The sequence below is a fragment of the Globicephala melas genome, chromosome 2 (assembly GCF_963455315.2).
Source record: "Globicephala melas chromosome 2, mGloMel1.2, whole genome shotgun sequence".
Taxonomy (NCBI): domain Eukaryota; kingdom Metazoa; phylum Chordata; class Mammalia; order Artiodactyla; family Delphinidae; genus Globicephala; species Globicephala melas.
In genome coordinates, this window is record NC_083315.2 from 71,693,641 (window position 1) to 71,707,583 (window position 13,943).

The 13,943-nt window shown below is 32.4% G+C and overlaps 1 protein-coding gene across 4 annotated transcripts in view; it reads left to right on the forward strand.

The window, feature by feature from the left end:
• Positions 1–13,943, forward strand: part of VPS13C (vacuolar protein sorting 13 homolog C) — a 175,498-nt gene that overhangs the window by 43,216 nt on the left and 118,339 nt on the right. For all 4 annotated transcript variants that reach the window (XM_060294174.2, XM_070044905.1, XM_060294175.1 and 1 more), the window contains 8 exons: positions 573–653; positions 1,607–1,664; positions 4,300–4,427; positions 5,833–5,939; positions 6,513–6,684; positions 7,844–7,906; positions 11,597–11,726; positions 12,294–12,388. In XM_060294174.2, the coding sequence (XP_060150157.1) occupies positions 573–653; positions 1,607–1,664; positions 4,300–4,427; positions 5,833–5,939; positions 6,513–6,684; positions 7,844–7,906; positions 11,597–11,726; positions 12,294–12,388 (834 nt within the window). The remainder of the gene's footprint in view (positions 1–572; positions 654–1,606; positions 1,665–4,299; positions 4,428–5,832; positions 5,940–6,512; positions 6,685–7,843; positions 7,907–11,596; positions 11,727–12,293; positions 12,389–13,943) is intronic.

The window sequence follows — 13,943 nt, forward strand, 5'->3', positions numbered from 1 at the left end:
AGCAAGCGGGGGCTACTCTTCCTTGGGGTGCACGGGCTTCTTATTGCAGTGGCGTCTCTCATTGCAGAGCACAGGCTGTAGGCGCGCAGGCTTCAGTAGATGTGGCACACAGGCTCTAGAGCGCAGGCTCAGCAGTTGTGGCGCACAGGCTTAGTTGCTCCACGACATGTGGGATCTTCCTGGAGCAGGGCTTGAACCCATGTCCCCTGCATTGGCAGGCAGATTCTTAACCACTGCGCCACCAGGGAAGTCCTGAATTACGTATTTCTTATTCAGTGAAATATTTACAGTCTGTTAAATACTAAATTCTCAATAAATATTTGATCACTGAATGAATGAATCCCCTTGGGAATAGTGTTTCTGGAAGCACAATTTAGCAAATTCTAGATTAATAATAAAGTCTCTGTATAACATACATATATTTTCCTCCATTTTTGCAATATCTCCTTTCCTTTAAAAGTTCAAAATGGCAACTGGAGAATTTTGGGGTAGTGAACATGAGAATAATCTCTTAATATTGATTCATAATTTCAGTGTGTTAGTTACCTGACCTTTTCCATTTTCTTCTATAGCTTATACGGCTTGATAGTCTCAGTGCCTACTGGAATGTTAACTGCGTCATGTCTTACCCGGAGTCAAGGGAACACATCTTGGTAATTTCAGTTCGTACCTTGAAGAGCTAACCACACTCCATAGATTTGTTTTACATAGCGGTCTTTAATGAGGACAGGATATCAGTCTTTTGTTTAAGTTGTATGTAACTAAGTCAGAAGTGTGCAACACAGTTTTTGGAATCACTCTATCTTTAAAAAAAAGCACTTTTGATTTTGAAGATCTTTGTGAAATCATTCTCTTGACAATGAGATGAGAACCTATACTATCACGTTAAAACTGTGTTTATGGTTTTTTACACTCTCATTTTGATGGTATTCTGGTTGCGTTGTGGAGTTTCATATGAGAATGATTACTTGAAGAGTATTGTAAAGAAAGGTGATACCTTTCAGATCTAAAAAATGTGTTCTTAGCAAATGTTTTAAACATTTGTGATGATGCATTCTTGAATAGTGAACGATTGCTTCAAAACTAAGCGTGCTAAGCCAGTCTTAGTCATGTTTATTTACTTAGAGAAAGGAAGAACAGTTGAATTTTCTGAATTGAATTAATTCCAAGATTCTATCTTTTATTTCTCAGAAAGATATTGTAACATTAGGTTAATTTGCCTTTGTCTAGAAAGTGTTTGAGATCCTAATTCATGGATGTGTGTGTGTGTGTGTGTGTGTGTATGTATATATATATATATGTGTATATATGTATGTACACATATACGCATTTTAAGTCAAAGGGGAACACAGTCTTAAAATCTTGTTTCCAGATATTTAGAATTTATAAAAATTATCTACTAAAGTAATATTCTAAAGAAATATATCTGTAAATAGTGCTCAGTGTGTTTTTCTTATAGACTAATAATTGTGAAGATGGGAATAAAGATATTGATTTAGGACCAAATTTGTGTGTGTGTGTGTTTGTGTGTGTTTGTGTTTGTGTGTGTGTCTGAATATGTATGCATTTTCTTTTTCATTCTCATATAATTCAAATTTTTATTTAGGGTCAGCTGAAAAGTGAAATTCTTACAAGTAACAATATACCCCCAAACCATCAATACAGTAAGTAATGGTAAAAGTTTATTTCATGTTATAAGAAGCATGGGATTAAATACTTTATTTTAAACTACTTTTTCTGATAAAGTTATTTTGACAAAGAGAAAGTATTAATTTTTTATGTTAGTTTTATGATACAGCATATTTAGTATATAATTTAGTATTTAGAAATAGATTATAACACACCACTGAAGAGTGCGAAGGGCACTGTGGCTGTAGTTCACTTCCAACAGTTAACCCCCTTGACCTCCATGTTTTCTTCCTACCTTGTTATTGTCTACTTTGTTTTAGGAATTAGGTTTTCTTTTCTTTGTTTAATAACGAAATCTCTGAGATCTTGATATTCAGGATCTGAGCATGTCACTATTGCAGTATTAAGACAGACTGACTACTCCAGAGATTTTTTTTTTTAATGAAGTATAGTTGATTTACAATATTATGTTAGTTTCAGGTGTACAGCCTAGCGATTCTGTATTTTTACAGATTATACTTCATTATGGATTATTATAAGATAGTGGGTATAATTCCCTGTGCTATACAGTAAATCCTTATTGCTTATCTATTTTATGTATAGCAGTTTGTATCTGTTAATCCCATAACCCTAATTTGTCCCTTCTCCTTCCCTCTCCTCTTTGGTAATCACAAGTTTGTTTTCTACATCTGTGAGTTGTTTCTCTTTTGCATATACATTCATTTGTATTATTTTTTAGATTACACATATAAGTGATATCATATATTTGTCTTTCTCTGTTTTATTTTACTAAGCATAATATTCTCTAGGTTCATCCACATTGCTGTAAATGGCAGTATTTGATTCTTTTTTATGGCTGAGTAATATTCCATTGTATATATGTACCGCATCTTAATCCATTCGTCTGTTGATGGGCACTTGGGTTGCTTCCATGTCTTGGCTATTGTAAATAGTGCTGCTGTTAACATTGGGGTGCATGTATCTTTTCAAATTAGTGTTTTTATTTTTTCAGGATATATACCCAGAAGTGGAATTGCTGGGTCATATGGTAGTTCTATTTTTGTTTTTTTTTGAGGAACCTTCATATTGTTTTCCATGGTGGCTGCACCAATTTACATTTCCCACCGACAGTGCACAAGGGTTCCCCTTTCTTCACATCCTCTCCAGCATTTGCTATTTGCAGACTTTTTGATGGTATCCATTCTGACAGGTGTGAGGGGGCACCTCATTGTTGTTTTGATTCATATTTCTCCAGAGATCTTTTTTCAGTAAGCTTTTCTATCTCTTGGCAGCCTCACCTTTACTTATTTTTAAATAGATCTCTAACAAAGCTGCCTCTGTATTTATCCCATTCATTTTCTCCATTTCAGTTTTGTTCTAAAGATGCTCTTCTTTTGTTTTTATTTAGTGTACCACTTGATGTTTGTTCTCAGCTTTCATGCCAGTGTTCTTCTATACTCCATACTACTCTCATTCACTGTTGTTTTCTTCTTATTCTTTTATAGCTAATTGCCTTTATATGAGAGCTGGCTGGCACTTCCTCTTTATGTCCACAAACCTCTCTATTAAGCGATGACAGAGTTTTTGGATACTGTTAGTTTGTGAGAGCATTTAGTTTCACTCATGAAAGAACTTGTTCAGAAAAATCTACAACTTTTTTCTGAGACATGTTTCATTTATAAATAACCTCTAAATAAGTTAAAATTTTTATACAGTCTTATGCAAATTGTAACTACTGTAAGATACCACAATTTATATTTTAATACTATTTGCAATTAAAATTTATTACATTACTTTGCTCTGTCATCTTCCCTAATATGCTTTTTCATACTACTTCTCAACTTCAAAAATATTGCCTTTAGTTGAGTCTAAGATTATGTATGTAATGATCATTTTGAAAATTATAAAGTAGTAGGCAATTTTTTTTCTGGGTAATATGAATTTCATTCATGACTCTGTTCCTAAATTCTGACTATGATTAAATAATATGGAAAGTAATCAAATTTTGTTTCCTACATTGTATTAGTATTTTTTTTTGGGGGGGGGCCATGTCAGGCAATACTTTGTAATTATTTTTTAAATTTTTATTGGAATGTAGTTGATTTACAATGTTGTGTTAGTTTTAGGTGTACAGCAAAGTGAATCAGCTATACATATACAGATATCCACTCTTTTTTAGATTCTTTTCCCATATAGGCCATTACAGAGTATTGAGTAGAGTTCCCTGTGCTATACAGTAGGTTCTTATTAGTGATCTGTTTTATATATAGTAGTGTGTATATGTCAATCCCAATCTCCCAATTTATCCCTCCCCCTGTATTATTATTTTTAATGAATACTAAAATCATTAAATGTCTTGTAGCAAGGAAGGGAAACATAATTTTACACAGACTGTGAATAACCAAGATTAGATTGTCTATATTTTGTACATTTCTTACTTAGAAGCATAAAGCGCCAGTTTCCTCTTTGGAGATTCCACTTTTACATTGAGTTTGACAGTTTGTATTATGCAGATAAGTAGATGCTTACATAGTTTTTGGTAGTGATTTTTTTTACATATTTTTGGTCATTTTTCTTTACTTTCAAAGTAACAGTGTTCTCATAATTATTTACAGTTGCTCATATGTAAGGGCATGTAAACATATCTTACGTCTTCCCATGTTATATAAGTTTTCCAGCCAATATCAGCCTCTGCAAAACTCTACATGAATCCTTATGCAGAAACAGAGCTCAAAACACCTAAACTTGATTGGAACATAGAAGTACAAAATATTGCCATTGAATTGACCAAACCTCAGGTAAGATTCATTTGGGTATTTATAGCTTTGATTAACCTTGAATTTCAGTGGCTTTTGTCCTCTGTGATTATTCCTTCTCCAGTGCTCTGGTGGTTCTTTTGGTTTGTTATGTTGAGATTTGATATATCTCCTAAAAATAGATTATATGTGTATTTTTAAAAGAAAATAAATACCATATATAAGAAATAGTTTTCCTTCATTTTATCTGATTTTTCCCTTCTTGGTGGAGAATCTTACCACATTATAGTGAATGACATGATTCCCATTTAATTCCCAGTTCTTGATGGAGGGTTTTAATAGTTTTTTTCTTCCTCAGATTTTAATAGCAGACACTCTTACATTAAATATTGTTCACTTAATTTTTAGAATAGCTATGTTGGCAAGCTTCTTTTCCTTCACTTGTTTCTCAAGTTTGGTTATGTGCCTAAGGAGTTTGGATAAGACATCTGGAGAACTGGAAGTGAAAGGAGGATGGGAGATTTAGCTAACTGAGCTTTTAGCCCAGTGCAGTCCAGTACAAATATAATGCAAGTCATATGGGTAATTTTAAATTTTCTAGTAGCTGCATTAGCAAAATAAAGAAAAGAGGAAAACAATTACTAAAATGAATAACATTTTATTTAACATACCCAAAATATCATTTCAACATGTAATCAAAATTAAAAATTGTTACAATATTTTATATTTTTATTTTTTTCTTAAGTCTTCAAAATCTGGAGTTTATTTTATACTTACAAATACATTTAAATTCAGACTATCTGCATGTTAAGTACTGAATAGCCGTGTGGTAACTCTTAGGTAGAGTTGCGTTAAGAAAAAATGGAGAAGAAGCTGGACTTCCCTTCTTTATTTTGCCTATAGTTGTGTGTGTGTGTTTCTCTCCATTTGAGCTGTTTACCAGATACACACAGAGTTGTTGTATTGGTGGTTAAGATGGGTGGTTAAATAGCTTTATCTTGCTTTAGTTATGCAATAATTTTCTGGAGCAATTTGAAATTCAGCTTATAGATAACAACTGCTTGAAATGATGGTCCAGAGAAAAATATGTAGTTTTAGGAATCGGCATGTTTCATGTTAGTAGTTACAGATACCATATTTCATTGGTTCTAAGATTTACATTTATTTCACACTTTAATATATTTGAAAATAGGATGTATATTATTATTGGTGGTATGACAGTTTAATTGGCAGTACTGTTTTTTTTTGTAGTAGAACTTAAAATTATCTTACAACTTATAATCATTGTTGTCTTAAATCTGATGAAATATATTATTGAATTACCAGACAACTATGATATTCATTGTTCAGAGAGTTTGAAGTCTCACTATACTGAAAATATAACAGAATTTGGTGTTTATTCATGTGTGTGATGTAACAAACGTTAACTTGGTTTTTGTTTTAATAGTACTTAAGTATGATTGACCTTTTGGAATCAGTGGATTATATGGTTAGAAATGCTCCTTACAGGAAATATAAGCCTTATTTACCACTTCATACCAATGGTCGACAATGGTAAGTTAGAATTTTTAAAAAAATATTTTATGAGAACCATGTAATCATATAGTTAGGGACTCTCAGAGCTAAGAGACCTTTAAAGCCATGTAATGAAGCCACTTAATTTTTTAGAGACATGAGAGGGATATCTTTTATATTATGTTCTTGTTACTCTTTTTTTTTAATAAACACGTTCTCTTGTACTCCTGCTCCTAGATTATTCCCAAATTCTTAACTCAGTATTCAAGACTTTCAACTTCTTTTTGATCTTATTGCCCTTCAGTAATGGATATGAACTCCAGTGTGGCAACCATATTGGGATACTGTTAATTTCACACAACATGTCATTTTGTGTCTTTATGATTTTGCTTTGGCATATCCTCTTCCTGGAGTGGTTTGTTTCATTCATAATCTATTTAAGTCAGAGAATTGAAGTACTGGGGAATAGAAATGTTATCGCTGAGCTTTTATAGGAATACAGTTAATAAGAACAAAAAGAGTAACAGTGTAGCTCTAAAACGTCAAAGCTATTTTCCTCCTGTTTCTTAAACCTTCGTATTCAAATGTGCATTAACAAAATTTGATTTGCAGGTGGAAATATGCAATTGATTCTGTTCTTGAAGTTCACATAAGAAGGTATACACGGATGTGGTCATGGAGTAACATAAAAAAACACAGGCAATTGCTCAAGAGTTATAAAAGTGCCTACAAAAATAAGCTAACCCAGACTAAAGTCCCAGAAGAAATACAGAAACAAATTCAGGTATATCTTGTATATATTGGTGAGAGCTATTATTTGTTAAATCATCCTTTAATGTTAATTTAATTTAACTTAAATTTAAATATAATTTTAGAAACAACAGAACTGAGCTCTTTTTGAGAGAATTGTATGGAAAATGCAGAGTATTTTTTCCCCTGTTATTTCCTTTGAAAAAAAGCTTCCTAATATCAGGGTACTTGTAAACTATTTGGAGAAATGTGTTTGGTTTTTATAATAATGTTTAGAAAATCAATATCAGAGCTGTTCACATATGTGTTTAATATTAGCTAGATGTGTATTGTTAGTTTTGTTAGTGGCTTTTTTTTTAAGAGTTCAAAGTATTATTTGTAAAAAATAGTTCTTATCCTCAAGATAGGAGTCTTATTTACCCCCTTCTGAAATATAGAAAAACACATAATTTGCTTAATATCGTCTGATCTTGATTATATCACTGTTTTTGCTACAAATTCATAACATAAAGAGTTAATCAAATTGTTATTCTGAAATATATAACAATCACTAATATTATATATTAGAAAAAGCATCAAGTTTCTCAGTATCTTAAATCTGGTATACTCATGTATAAAATGGAAACAGTATCTGTCTTACAGAGTTGTGAGAATTGCATGAAATAACACATAGAGCATGTGACACACAGGTCACCCACTACATGTTAGATTCCTCTTACATAAATTCCCCAAGTTGGTTTCTGCTTTAGTGTACTTGATTTGAAGAATTTTACATTCTTAAATTTTGTGTTTTATTAAGGTGCCTTTGGTACGATGATTGTGAAATAACACAGAAAAGGGGGAGTCAGAAGTAACAACCATAAGGCTAATACCTAAAACAGGTCCCCGTCCTAAATATTTTTGTTTCCACTTGCATGTATGGCTATCTCTGTATTATAGTGGTCTCATTAAAATTCTTATTTTCATATTGTATTTAACAAGCATTTACTTTCTTGGAAAATTGTTTCTCACATTGCAAAAACGTAAAAATGTAAAAGCCAAGTGTACATTCAAATTTATATATATTATACTTTCAATAGATCACAAATGCTGTTTGTTCACGGACTAGAATAATCCTAGAAATCATAGAAGAAAAAAATGTTTTTAATCTAATGACCATTTTCTTTGTTTACAAGTGTCTCTTTGTTTTTTAGGATTTGGAGAGGCCACTAGATGTTTTTAACATAATTTTAGCAAGGCAACAAGCACAAGTTGAGGTAATCTTTTTTTCTTTTTTTTTTCTTCATGATAATTTTTTTTTTTTTAAACTGGAGTATATTTGCTTTACAGTATTGGGTTAGTTTCTCCTGTACGACAAAATGAATCAGCTATATGTGTACATACATCCCCTCCCTCTTGGACCTCCCTCCTATCCCCCCATCCCACCCATCTAGGTCACCACAGAGCACTGAGCCGAGCTCCCTGTGCTATACAGCAGGTTCCCACTATCTATGTATTTCACCCATGGTAGTGTATATATGTCAATCATTTTTATTAGCTGATTTTATGTTTTAAACATGTTAATACTACTCCTTTAAACCTGGGATCAAGAAATTTAAGTTTCATAGGAAGTTGTTTAGATTTACTCACGTGAGAATAAAGGTTGAGTTTTCATGTCTTAATTTAGTCTCCGGAGAAAATTAATTGGAATATTGGAGGAGAAAACCCTACTAACATGAAGGGGCAAATTTTCTAATTTTATAACTAAAAATTTGCTAACCCCCCAAAAGAAAGTAAGTAAAAGTCATCCATAATCCTACTAACACAGAATGCTGGTGTTAACATTTTGATATGTAGGCTTCTAGTTTTTCTCTCATGCATATGTACCTAGTTATTTATGCTTTTGTATCCCCCATTTCTTTCCCTTTATTTTCTCTTCCCTCCCTTCCTTCCTCCTTTCTTTAACACATTTTCTTTTTTTCCCTCCTTCCCTCCTTCTCTCCCTCTTCTCTTCCTTTCTTTTTTTTCTAAAATTGGACTCAGTCTGTTTGTAATGTTTTGTAATTGCTGACTTATCCCACTTGGTACCTTGTCCTCATTGTTCCATGTCATTTCTATTATTCTGTATCGTGACTTTTTTGGTAAATGAAAAAATAAATTATAAGTGCAATAAACTCATTGTAGAAAAGTTAGAAAATAAAGATCCACAAAAAAAGAAAATAGAAATACCCTTTATCTCACACACTAAAGATAACTACTGTTAATAACTTTTTGTATATTCTTCCAGTCTTTTTTATAGTCATAGATCTTTATACACATACTCATTTTTTTAAATGGGATTAAAGCATATGCACTTGTTCATTCATATACTTAGTAAGTGCTCATTGAGTGCCTGTTGTACTAGCATAATAGTTAAGAGTGTAGACTTGGGAGTCAGATGGTCTGGATTCTAATCCCAGCTTTGCTATCCGCTACTTGTTTGACCTTAGGTTGACTATTTAACCTGCCAGTGCCTCAGTTTCCTCATTTGTAAAACTATATTAATTCACAGTACCTACATCATAGGGTTATTGTGTGGAGTACCTGATAAACCATATAAACCACTTAGACTGTTATGTGCCTGGCACAATGCTATGCACATAATTATGTACATCTCATCACCCTTGCCGTATTTTATTGGTTAGAAACGAGTCACAGGTCATGCCCACACTCAAGGGAAGGGGACTGTCCAAGGGTAAGAACACCAGGAGGGAGAAGTTTTAGGGCAGGTGGGGGATGAGTACAACATGTGAAAAAAAAAAGTGAGGAAACTCACTATTGAAAAGGTCACTTCTCCAAGTGTTGACTTCCCTCCACCATCTGCCTACTTTGCTAACTTTTCAGAGTCTGTGGTAGATACTTTTTATGTTTTGTCCAGAATTTGTTGTTGTAATAAGCAATGAAGGATGTGTTGTAGAGGGCTTAGGTAGGCCATCATGGAACTGAAAGTTCATCATTGGATTTAGCCTTAAAGAAATCATTTAAAGAGCAAGTTTTATAGAATAGTATGGGTAGAAATTTGATAGGAATGAGAGGAAGTGGAAGATGAGGAATTGGAGAGACTAAGTACAGACAGTCATGATACTTCACTGTAAGTGGAAAGCAAGATAAAGGGAGTGGCAACTTGTGGCGATTGTGGAGTCAAGAAAAGGTTTTGTAAGTTGCTTTTCTTTCTTTAAAAAAAAAGTTAGTGTTCTGTTTTATATAGTATTCCATAGAATTGTTTATCCAACATAATTTTAAATAACTGACTAGTATTCAATTCTGTTCGTATACCAGAATTTGCTTACTATTTCCCACTGGTTATATTTGATTATAAATGACACTACAATGAGGAGCCTTGTCTTTACATTTTCTCAAACGTCTCTTATTTTCTTAAGGACAAATTCCCCAAGGTGGGGCAGAGAGTGTGAATATTTTAAAAGGTATTTGCTGCTACTGTGGATTTGTTCCTATGAATTAGAGAAACATTTTGCCAGAAGAAACAGATAATTCTAATCCTCCCTAAATTAAGTTGCTTCAGTTTAATTGGGTGTTCTTAATACTACTTATCAGTTGCTTCAACATTGAGGGAAGAAGATAAATTATTGGATGCTGTGGCTAAAGAAGGATGGGATATAGATGAAGAGAAGGCAATTAGATTCATCCAAGATTGATGTTTTTTCATTATAGTGGAAAATCTGCAGGGCCAGAGAGTTTAAAATGTAGGTAGAGGATTGGATGAAGTTATTTACCTTGGCCTCTTAGCTGGACAGGGAAGGGAAGTGAAGGCAACAGAGGTGGTATTTAGGAAAAAGTGAAAGGGTTTTGCATACCTCTTCATATTAAATTTTATACACATTTAAAAATTTATGGTCTCATAGATATATTTTACTGTGAAAAATAAAAATGCATACTAATCTTCTATGCTAGGAGAATAAAGAAGTTAAATATTATTTCATATAAAATATAAACTAATCAGCTATATATATTTTTACCCATTACATTTCTGACTGCTGAAAATAGATTAAGCTTGACAAAAGTTAGAGCTGAGATATAACTGGGACCATCAATGATTTTGTGGCCAGATATAGACCTATTCCCCTATTATTTGTTTAATGTCTACTTGTTAAAGATAACTTACTTAGTTTAAACTGAGTTGTTAATCAAACTTATTCTCTTTACTATAGAATTCAGCTCTTTAATTTGTCTTTTGGATTATTTCACTTTTTGGTACACACAGAAGCTTGCAGTATGTTACCAATTTACTACCAATTTAAAATATTTTAAAGTTAAAGTGGGAAAATTATTTACTTATTCAGGAAATGAGAAGATAGAGTCTAAATTATTTAAGCCCTATATTGTTTTCATCCTTTTGTTTTCCACTTTTGAGTTATTTGTCTGTGTTTTACTGAAAAGTGGGTAAAGACAAGAAGTAGCAGATAATCAAGCCAGGATTTGTTGAGAAACAGGATGAAATGAGATTTGAGGACTTTCTAATTTTATTTATATTCTGTCCCCCAAACATGTTCATAGTTAGCAAGTCAACAGTGTATGTGAATTATGAAATAGGATTCTTAAATTTTATTTTTGAGTGTGGAAGTGTCTTCCTTTCAGGGAACTTTTCATTTTAAAAATCTCCTGTCATAGTAGCTCCTTACCTTGTAAATTTGGAAGACACATTGCTCAGAAGAATTTTACTTGAAACCTTAACTTACTCACAAAATGCAACTTCGTCAGAAAGCTATCAGTAGGTGTGACAAGTATATAAATTAATAGACTGTATTAACCAAATAATGTTGAGAATCGTTTCAGAAGGAACTAGCTTTATTGACTGCTTTTAACTTAATTTAGTGTTAAAAAAATTAACCATTGTTCTTACCTGGCTACACCTGAAAGTGAAGAGGGCATTTATTCTTTAATTAAATTTTTTAATTTTTATTTTTTAGGTGATTCGATCTGGGCAAAAATTAAGGAAAAAGTCTACTGACAGAGGCGAGAAACGTGGAGGCTGGTTTAGTGGGTTTTGGGGTAAGAAGGAATCTAAGAAAAAAGATGAAGAATCTTTGATTCCTGAAAGTAAGTTCCAAGTCAGATAGTTTATTGTACACTGATAAGGAAAAAATATATAAATTATGTTTTAACCAGTCAGTGGAATTTTTTTCATAATATTTTTGAAATAAAAGTAGCTTAGTATAGTAAACATATAAACAAATACATCAGGATGGAACATTCCCATGTTTATTTAACTAAAATAAAACTTCGAACTTTTGAGAAAAGTTATTTGTGTGAAATTTTAAAACTTGAAATTCAGAAATCTCACAGGTAGCATTCCTTATTGTTACTTTTTTACATGGATATTTAATTAGATGTTTCACTTAATTTTTAAAATACTTAGGGAATTATAAAATTGTTATGTGACATCTGAATTCCCTTAATGGTGTCTCTTTGTATTTTCTTCACCTAAATAAGCAAATACATGATGTTTAACAAGTCAAAATAGTATATTAGAGGAAATTACTTTGCTGCTTTTGCTTTAGCATTTGTGTCTATTGATTTTAGGCCACTCGTTAGTTTGGTTTGATTTTTTTTATTGTATCTGTAAGACTGAAGCAATTGATTTCTTAAAATATTATCTTTTTGTAGCTATTGATGACCTTATGACACCAGAGGAAAAAGATAAGCTCTTCACGGCTATTGGTTATAGTGAGAGCACCCACAACCTAACTTTACCCAAGCAGGTAATTGTTTAGGTGGTAATTATTTAGGTGGTTTCGTTTTTCTGTGTTATCTTTAATTGGGTTAAACAAGTTATTGATTTTTAAAGTAACTAATAAAAATACGTTACAGTTTGTTTCTGCTTTACTTTTTGTTAAATGTTTCAGTCAGACCTTACCAATTAAAACTGTCTCCAACTTTAGATTTAGTTGCTTTAATGAATGTGAGAATAACCTGATAAAAAGTACTTATTATAGAGGTAAATTGTCTTTTAAAAATTTTATCTTAAAAAATCTGTGTGTGTGAAATGTAACTCATGTATAAAAGAGTCATCAAAACCAAAATGTATTGCTCATTTGACGTGTAATAAAGAACAGCTGTGTAATTACTATCGGTTAAATTATAGACTGTGCAATAGATAGGGCATTACTGTGAGATCTATCTCTGTTCTTTCACTGTGTGTATTTTGCTCACTTTCATTGTTGTGTAGGTATTTTCATTTGAAAATACCACAACTTATTTATTCATACTTTTGTTTATGGGCATTTGGGTTGTTTTTGTTTTTTGGTTGTTATGCTGCTGTTAACTTCTTGTAAATATCTTTTAGTGGGCATATGAGATTTTCTGCTCAGTATATCCTTAGGAGTAGAATTGGTGTATCATAGGATATGAGTATGTTTAACTTTAATAGATTCTGCTAAATACTTTTCCAATGTGAAAAACATTTCCATCATTGGTATATGAGGATTCTTATTGTTCCACATCTTTACCAACTCTTACCATCATCAGTCTTTTAAATTTATCCATTCTAAATGGTTAGTATGTAGTATTTCATTGTGGTTTTAATTTGTGTTTTCTGGATGACTGAAGAGGTTTTTCACTTTCTTGTACTGTTGTAGGCCTGATAGATATCCTCTTTTGTGCAGTAGCTTTTGAGTCTCTTGTTCATTATTGGGTTGTCTTTTTCTTATTGGTTTGTAGGAGTCTTTTATGTATTTGTTAAATTACATTACATCCCTAGAAATTAGTCATTTTATAACTGGAAGTTTGTACCTTTGACTACCTTCACCAATTTCCCCCATACCCTGCTCCCTGTTCCTGGAAACCACCAGTCTATTCTCTGGTCTTTTTAGATTCCACATATAAGTGAGACCGTACAGTATTTGTCTTTCTCTGTTCGACTTACTTTACTTAGCATAATGTCCTCAAGCTACATCCATGTTGTTGGAGGATTTCCTTCCTTTTTATGGTTAAATAATATTCCATTGTGTATATCCACACCACATTTTCTTTATTTTTTCATCAGTCAGTGGACACCTAGGTTGTTATAATGTCTTGGCTGTTGTGAATAATGCTTCAGTGAACATGGGAGTGCATATATCTCTTTGAGGTATTGATTTCATTTCCTTCAGATAAATATCCAGAAGTGGAATTGCTGGATCATAAGGTACTTCTCTATTTAGTTTTTTGAGGAGCCTCCTCACTGGTTCTTATAGTGACTATACCAATTTACATTCCCACCCACAGTGTACAAGCATGGGAATATAAATTGGTACAGCATAATAGCCATTCTAACAG